This window comes from Lathyrus oleraceus, chromosome 6 (assembly GCF_024323335.1).
Source record: "Lathyrus oleraceus cultivar Zhongwan6 chromosome 6, CAAS_Psat_ZW6_1.0, whole genome shotgun sequence".
NCBI classification, from domain to species: Eukaryota; Viridiplantae; Streptophyta; class Magnoliopsida; order Fabales; family Fabaceae; genus Lathyrus; species Lathyrus oleraceus.
In genome coordinates this window covers 236,467,259-236,476,568 of record NC_066584.1, presented here as the reverse complement: position 1 = coordinate 236,476,568, position 9,310 = coordinate 236,467,259, and the positions used below count along the sequence as shown (strand labels likewise).

The 9,310-nt window shown below is 34.0% G+C and overlaps 1 protein-coding gene across 2 annotated transcripts; it reads right to left on the bottom strand.

Annotated features, from left to right (window-relative positions):
• Positions 1 to 1,788: 1,788 nt before the first annotated feature.
• On the bottom strand, positions 1,789 to 8,182 carry LOC127097932 (urease accessory protein D). 2 transcript variants are annotated; one of them, XM_051036422.1, is made up of 10 exons: positions 8,089 to 8,182; positions 7,854 to 7,982; positions 7,653 to 7,718; positions 6,637 to 6,711; positions 6,396 to 6,440; positions 5,489 to 5,722; positions 4,493 to 4,575; positions 4,258 to 4,423; positions 3,768 to 3,877; positions 1,789 to 2,231 (listed from the first exon to the last, which is right to left on the bottom strand). In XM_051036422.1, the coding sequence occupies exons 2-10, from the start codon at positions 7,968 to 7,970 to the stop codon at positions 2,219 to 2,221; spliced, it is 909 nt and encodes a 302-aa protein (XP_050892379.1). In that variant the 5' UTR covers positions 7,971 to 7,982; positions 8,089 to 8,182; the 3' UTR covers positions 1,789 to 2,218. The 2 variants fall into 2 exon arrangements, with proteins under 2 accessions (XP_050892379.1, XP_050892380.1); XM_051036423.1 differs by lacking the exon at positions 1,789 to 2,231 and having other exon boundaries at positions 3,583 to 4,025.
• Positions 8,183 to 9,310: the final 1,128 nt, after the last annotated feature.

Sequence of the window (9,310 nt, the reverse complement as noted above, 5' to 3'; positions counted from 1 at the left end):
TTTCTTGAAATGTGACTTACAACCTACCTCCATAGACTCATTCACCTCTTTGAAGGAATTACGCTTATCCTAAGCTAATTTGAGTTATTTTTCAAGCCCAAGAATCCTTTCGTTAACGGAATAGAGCTTAGTTTAATATCTAACTTGAGATTTCTTCACCCTTGAAAGTTAAATCCTCAACTCATTCGCCCGTTGGTCGTACGAATCAATGACATCAAACAATGACTGCCTTAGAACGCAACCTCTAATGAAGAAAGTGTTCAGATGTTGAAGAATCTTTTGGGCACCATAGTTTCGGCCTTCTCGACATCTTTGGTAACATGGGGGTGATCTTACAAGAAACCTAGGTTGTCTAAGCTCCAATCCCAAAACTTTAATGCTTCATTGTCTTTGGAATAGAGGCCGCATATTTTCCCACCTTTTCCTCCCAACAGACCAATGGCTTCCTGGTCAATACAATGATAGACCGACAACAAGTCTTGGGCGTGATCATCCTTAGACTGCTTATCTTTTAATATCTCCTGATGAGCTAGTCTAAGTGGTGCTCTCACGACATCTGGTGTCATGTAAGGATGTGACACTTGATAGAACTAATGGATGTAGCCATATGCAGTAGTCCATGTATCAAAAGTTGGCATATTGTGTGCCTCGTTTGATACCAGATGACTATGATGATATATGCGACAGACTATCGTAAGAGCAGATATGGAAAGGGGTCTTGGAATAATCTGAAGAAACTTAAATTGAAACATGACTTGCTTAGGTAGATGTGGACATCAGGTGCGGCCCACAAGTCAACCATCAAGAGTAGAAGGTTATGTCGTCCATGGGACGCATCTGATGGTAACTTTCGTATGGGCAGAAGCATATGTCATATGTTATATTACGGTCAATAAACACCATGTACGACTCTATCAATTGATTCTTTATGAATGGGGAAAAGCTGCAAGCACGTGGTCAATCTTCAGTGTAGTCTGTCCCAGGTTCCCAAACGAATATGCGAGAAAAGTGAGAGATGGTTCACACTCGAAAAATGGTTCAGAAAAAATATTTGTAACAAGTATATTACAAGTGTTATGAAAATATTAGTAAAAATAAGGGTTGCAAATATATTACCGTAAATAGTGTGCATCTTCTTGTCATTTGTCTTGTCTTTCAAATACAAGTTTCACCTAGTTTAGAATACAAATAAACCAAACATGCAGCACCCCATTTGTACTCGTGAATCCGCTCTAAGTCGATGAAGTATGTCATGTAGACAACATCAACGTATGTTGCACTGTTGCCCACAAATATTATCGTGTCAAACAAGTATATGAAGTATGACCTCAACGCAAATTGTTTTTGGAACAAAACCTACTTGTTATCACTTTTGGCCTTCACTGGCTCAGCCAAGTGCTATTTGTATAGTTCCTCCAGGTACCAAAATCAAACATGAACGCCTTTCATGACATCAAGCTCCTCTTAGGCCTCATTCGAGTCTTCTCCCAAATAGTTTACCCTCAATTCAAGTGCCTCAGATTTGATCATTCGAAAATGATTTAGTAATCTTTTCCTAATCGGAAGATGTAGAAGGCATGAAACATCATCAAGGGTGATGGACATCTCACCATGAGGATGTGGAAAGATGACATCTTATCGTGTCATCTCTCCACAAAACTCACCAACATGTCATGGTTAATGGTCATGTATCTAGTGGCGCGTAAACTTGCCCGTCAAAAGTAACAAACTACATCTTAAAACCATGCATTTACATTATGTTTCTGGTTCAAAATCTCCATGGCATGGTTTACATATTTTATCATTTCACGCTCTTGTAAAAATAAATATATCAACATCAATTGCAACTCAATTAGTATGAAACAAATGTAACGTAAAAGTAAATAAATACGCCTCTCCTTCTCACACATGCCTAGCAGCATGTTCTGCATAAAGAGGTAGTGAGGAGGTGTCATAAGGACCTCTTCAAAAATTATCAGGAACGGGAGCAGCAACAGCAACAGGTTTCTCCTGTTGAGCTTCACGGGCTTTATAAGTTGGAGGGTCGGCATGAGATACGTGCCCTCGGGAGGTAGAAGTTTGTGACACGCGACCATGTGAAGTCGATGCTTCAGCGTCAAATGAACTAGCACCAACTCGTGGCTTCGAGTGCACTATCCTCTCCCTACGAACTGACGCATGTTAGAATACACGATTGCGCACCAATCTGTCCTAATTTTCAGCCATTGTTCCTATAATACAAACCACATAATCATATTCAAAATCAATGAAGTCAAATCCAAAGATACATCTTTGTAAAACAAAAAAGACAAATATCAAAGATGCATCTCAGTAAAAATGCGTGATTCCAAAAAATGAAGAAAACTCATAAAATCACTTGAACATTAACAATTATCTATGCATGTCTATACAAACTACCTATTTTGAATGTAAATACAAAACTAATGCATTTCAAATACCCTATTTTACCTAAAATATGCATAACTCAAAAATAAAAATAAAATAGAAAATCATCGATTGAGCGTTGTTGTGCAAAAGCTTGAGTGGAGTGAATGAAATATAATGTGATTGATTGCAATGAGATAGAAGTAGTGTTGAAGCTTAAAAATGGCCTTGTCGGTTCTTGCTCACGAGCCCTAGAGTGTTTTTTGAAAGTATTGAAAATAAATAAGGAAATGGAGAAGGTTCTGACGCAAGGTATATCTATTAAAACATATCTGAAGATATATCTCCGTAAAATTCACTGAACTTAAAACTCTTAATTTTAAAATAAAAATTATTACGGAGATGTATCTTCAAAGATATTTATAAGCAAAATAGTGTCTCATTCACTAAGGTGTTGGGGTGTGGATTTTAATACATCCAAAAATGCATCAACTAAATATAAAAGTTTTTGTGACTTTTCACTACGGTGGACTCCATGGGATAGATAAAGTAATGCCCATAAAAGATTGCATGCATGTTAGTTATAGAATCAAAATTTGAGCTACTGTACTTGAAAGTGCGGAGGTGAATTGATTTGTCCATGTAGGCATGGCCCCTTAAAATAAGTTGCCTAAGAAACTCTAGCCATGTAGGCTTTGGTTGGAGTGATATTGAATGTTGATCAATTTTTACGTTCCAAAATATAGTCAGAACTTATAAATAAATACACTATTTCTGTAGGGAAAAATGCTACAGGTTATTAGAATATCTAGTATTATTAGTCATTAGATTTAGTTATGATCAATGTTAGGACATTATGAACTATGATAACTGATACCTGTAAAATCAAAGAATGATAATTGATAAGAGTATTTATAATCCAGAAAATAACAAGGGCTGTGGGGAGGATATTAACCCTAAGGAAGTCGAGAAACTCAAACTTCAAATGTAATTTAGTAATTTTACCAAGTCCTCTGTCCTTCAACAGGGGTATTGTATCATAGTGAAGGCAACGACATGCAATGTGCCTTGTTCAAACCAAATAGCAACAGAATTGATACTCTGTAAAACTGTAAGGATGATGTTGGTGATTCAGGTCAAGGGCACACATAAACTAACTGAGTTTTTTGCCTAATAGCATGTCCAAGACCCAGGAAGTAAAAGATGAACAAGAGTTGCAAGTTTACCAGCAAGGCAAGAGAAGTCATACAAGGTTCACAATTTGGCTTCAGTTAGATGAAGTTTAGCACCATTTTAAATAGAGGGGAGATTTATTACCGTAAGTAAATATATAACATACATATTCTTTTACACATACATGTCTGCAATTAACACTACTCTACCTGTAAGGTGGCACTCCAATCATTGGTTCCAAGGGAGCCAACTGATGTCGAAGAAACTTGTAAACGGACTCAGTTGTCACGGAAGCCACTCGAACAATAAGACCAATTTTCTGCACACAAAATGCAGTTGCAGCCAGCAACATTCATAAGTAGCCCACATTACATAGTCATGAAAGGCTGGGTAACCAATCATAGCATCATTCATTATGCCGTGAAAACAAAAGAGCTAATGATATGTCGTAGGACAGCCCGGATTTGCTTTGTTTATCTACGCTCCATTTATGAAAGATAGACACAAGTGATAGATTAGTATGACCCATTATGGGTTTCACTAATCTATCACTTGTGTCTACCTCTCATAAATGGACAGAGTGAATGGAGCAAATTCAGAATCATTGCATGGTAACCCGACACTTACCACGAGTTCTAAATAGTAAACAAAATATGTCAAAAATAAAAACAATAACTCTGATACTAATTTATAACTTACCTTGGGACCAAACACGCTGCAAGAAGCCACCAGGGATGGCTTTGTCATGAAAAAGTCAGCCTTGCTTTTTTGGTGACTCAATGCAGCTGAAGGATTCTGTAATTGCTCGGTCATAATTCTTTTCACGTTATCTTGCACTAGATTCTGGATAAACTGCATCTTTGGCCTAAAATTATAAAGCATGTCATACATAACACAATAATCCAGAATAAATATGGCAATACAAACCACTCACCCTAGGAGCACAATCATTGCAATTACTTGGTAGTCCAACATGTGTTCCTTCACACGACCAAATGAGTCTTTCTCTAGTAACATCTGTTTGTGACAAGAAGCCAAATTAAGTAGAAAAATAGAAAGGAAAGGATACCAATATCAATAAAAGATGTACCAAATTGTCCTTTTCCAAAATCTCTCGTAACTAAATAAATTGATTAAATTCAAAGTTCAAGCTAGCGCAAGAGGCATGTTGTCAATGTACCATAAATGAAAGGAAAGAGATTTAAGAGCAACATATGCAGAAAACTTCGAATGCTTTCATTTTAACTAAATGTAATTTCAGGTAAGAAATTGGTACAATACCCTGTATTGAAGAAAGAAAGATACAAAAGTGACATAGGCTGCTAGATTTGAAGGTTATCATTTTCCGCTCCTGACAAGATTCCACATTCTTGCACAGGGTCTGAATGATATGCCTATCTTCTTCGTTTGAATTACAAGAACATGTTAGGAGCTAAAGTGAGAGGTGTCAAGATGGTTAAAATATATATCATTAACAATGGTTGTGTATAAACCATGCTTCTCATTATATAGTCTAAAGTTCGTGATTTTTAAACTAGCATAGTTATTTCTCTGAATTTAATAATATCTGCATCACTGGAAATTAGTCCTCTAGACGAGATTAACTAATAAACCTATAAAAGATAATGTCCTGACTATTTTTCAGTCATATAAATGTTGAAGGTTTATTTTTCCATCTTAAAGAACAGTATGCATGCAGTACATGCAGGACGACTTCATGCATTTACTAAGATACTCCAAAAATTGACATCACAGAATATGAGAAAATTACAAGGGGAAGCTAAGAAATAACATAAGAAGGAAAACAAGGCTTAAATAGAGAATAAGATAATTTTAACAAAGTATACATCCTCCAAGCTCAAACAATTTGGAAGTACAATTGGTAACAAGCATAACCAAGGACAACATAAAAAGTTAAAAACACTATTACCGTATCCAGAAACAAAGGTTGACCATCATCAAAGAAAATATTATTTGTGCTTCTATAAAGATCAAAATCCCATTTTTCTCCACTTTCATGACGCCCACTAGTAATCCAATCAACAATGACCAAATTTGAGTCTGAAGACACGGTGAAGACTTGTTTCTGATAATATCTTGCGGTAGAAAAACATGTTACAGGATCTGGAATGATGGCCAAAAGTGCATTGCTTCCTACTCTAGCCTACTACACAGATGAATTTAACTGTTGTCAGTTGTCACATGGAACTGATAAAGCCGGACAGTCAAATCTGACAGTGATAACTATAAAGAATTTTACTTATTAATTGGAATTTACATGAAACAAATAACTATAATAGCCTACCAAAATATTCAAATCCTAACCATAACAAAAGAAAGGTGATGAAATTTTCTTGAAACATAAGTGTATCATGTAAAAAAAAGACATAAACTCAAAATATTAGAATCTCAACAAAATTATACTCCTTCCGTTTAAAAAACTATCGATGTTTAAGAAATCCAAGAATAATTTTTTTTTTCTTTTCCAACTGTAATTATTTAAAATAACATAGAGATTATAGCTAGATCGGGAATGTCTTAACTTTCAAAGAGGTTGATGTAGCGAACTACTAATAGGGACTAAATATGAGTCTTTTAGTACAGATAGAAGATTACTCTACAATACATCAATTAAATTTCTTTTAATCTATGCACAAACCTTAAACGTCGACAGTTATGGAATGGAGGGAGCAACTCTCATGCCACAACCATAAATCTTACTAACCATAAGGTATAGTGAATGGAAAATCAACCAATGCTAATTCGTTTTTTATCACGAAAATGACAAGCCAAGTAAAGAATACAAGAAATTCAAGAGAAAGACACAGTGTTTTTACCTCTAATATTTGATGAGAACACTTAGATCCCACCGATTTATAGACCTACAAAGAAATTATAGTATCATCAATAACTTAAAGATAAGATGAGCTAAAAACCAAAATTCACCCTGACCAAAAACAACTAATCAAAGAGATAATGTGATAGTCATATGTGTCTGCCCCAAATGGAAGCATCAATAAATCATTTAAAAGAAGAAAAAAAAATAGCAAATCAATAAAAGGGGGGAAAATAGTTGACCTTAGTAGATCCTTGGGTAGTTAACACCATGGTGCAAGCATCTCCAACAGAAAACTTGCACGAAATGTGATCACCCTGCACCTCACAAGCACGGTTATCAAATCGAGATTGAAATTGTGAATCAGAAGACATATTTTCTGAACCAAGAATCAATTTTCATTTTAAACATGCGATACATGATCCATTAAATATGGCATTTTAGTTAAAACAAACAGCTAACAAACACAAAAAACATAAGCGAATATACCCTATATGAACTTGAAAATAATTCAACATCCACATCATAAATCAAAATGACACAAACATAAATGGTTAGCTACCGAGTTTATAAAACAAGTGATTGACTACACAAACGTCGAGGGCGCTATTCATCAGAATGAATCGGGGTTTATGCTCCCAAGTTGTCCAAAATAGATACACAATGATTCTTATTGATGACCATGCTCACAAGGCAAACACAAGTAGAAAATCATATGCAGAAAAGCTGCGTTGTATAGGTACTGGTACGGAGTACGGTATTTTTAGAAAAATTAAAGTACGGCTATGTTAGTATAATTTTTTTAAATACAATTATAAAAATAATAAAGGAGTTATATTGTTTAAATAACAACAAAACATTAAAATTACAAAATAATTTGTTTAAAAAAAGTTAATATCTATTCAATAACATAAATAAATCATACTTAAAAAGTATCCATAAATCATGAAATCATGGCTTAATATCAATATTTTCCTCTCCAATATCATTAAAAGAGTTGCTTCTAGCTCAGGTTCATCGAGAGAAATGAGTGAATAAATCTAATTGTGCTCCAATTTCTCTCCCCAGAAGATGAAGAACTTGGTTGTGAAATAACTTTTTTTATTTATAAATAGAATAATTAACCTAATTTTTACTTAGTAAAATAAGCTCAAATTATACCTTCCAAAAAAAAAATTTAAAAAAAGTACTTTATCTAAAATGGAATACCTGTGCTTCAGAGCAGAAAAGAGAGCTTGAAAGAGATAATAAAACTTACTGATACAATTCCACCTCCATAATTGAGAATATAAACCCACACTGCATCAATATTGGAAGGACCAACCTATGCAATAATTTTAAAAAAAAACACAGAAATTTGTTACAACTAGGGTTAAAATCTGGTGAATGATAAAAAACTAACCTAACAAGTAATTGATAATTATCAACATTGATAATGATAGTTAAAAATGAAAAGAACCTTTTTGGGTGAGATGAATTTGATGGGATATCTTGATAAGCAGCTTGTGATTGATGATCTGCCTCCCACTTTTTCAACAACAACTGAATTTTCTTTGTCTTCCTCGCCGTGACTCATTTTTTTATTGTACTGCGAAAAAAACAAGTTGTTAACAAACACATTGTAGCAAGAAATAGGGAAATAGGAACGATCGAGAACAAAGGAAAAAGCATAATTGAAAGAAAGAGTGATGAACCTGATTGTTGAAAACGAGGAGTAGAGTGAGATGCACCGAGTCGGTCGTACTCACACCACGCCAGCAATAGTAATGTTTGTTAAAATATGAAAGAAAAAAAATATAAAACATAGATATTAAAATTAAAATTACTAAGTTCTTCAAATGTATTTGAATTTGAATTTTTTTTTTTAATATTCAGATTTTTAAAAAAAAAATTCAAAAATACATATTTTTTCAAAAAAATTATAAAAATGGGCATTTTTTGCCCTATTTTGTACTTGGACGCCACCCTAGTTGGCGCCTACCCTTAAGGGTAGGGCAAGTCGCCACTAGGAGTGGCGCCTACACTCAATTTATTTTTTTATTTTTATTTTTAATATGTTTTTTTTTAATTTTTTTTAATTTATTAATTTATATTTATTATAAATTATATTAATTTATATTAATACATATATATAAATAAAATTATTTATAAGATATATATATATATATATATATATATATATATATATTATTAATTTATATATATATTAATTTAATTTTTATATATATATTAATTTAATTTATAAGTAATTAATATTATTTATAAATTTTCTGAAAATATGAGTATTACAACTATAATGAGTATTACAGCTATTGTTGACCTACTGGTGCATGCAGTAGACGTGTCAAAATTATTACATGCATGCAACTCCACCTAGTCTGCAAGACTGATGCATGCAGTAGACGTGTCTTATGTGAAGACATGCATGCAGCTCCACCTAGCCTGCAAGATTCTCAGCCAACTTTGCATGCCTTCCTCCTACCCAAATTTTTGCATGCGTTACACGTGTCCAAGTTTTGCATGCGCTACTCTTGGGGAAGGCTTGGTTGAAGACAAGCATGCAAAGATGTGTGGGCTTGGTTGCAGACTTGGTGGTAGTATAAATATTCACACACATTTTCACAATGGTATTCACAATATCTTCACATATATCTTCAAAATATCTTCACATATATCTTCACAAAATCTTCACAAAACCCTCACATATCATGGCATCTTCATCACAATACAAAATCAAAGCTCACGTCAATGGTGAGACTTATGAATGTGAAATGTCTGGCTTCCTATTTAGAAACACCGATTGCACTCGTTTTTGTCTAAATAGAGGAGCTGACTTCTCTTATCTGAAAAAAAAGATTGAGTCCAAACTTAGACAACCCGTGTCCCAAATTTTTTATCAACAACCTTTTTTTTCTG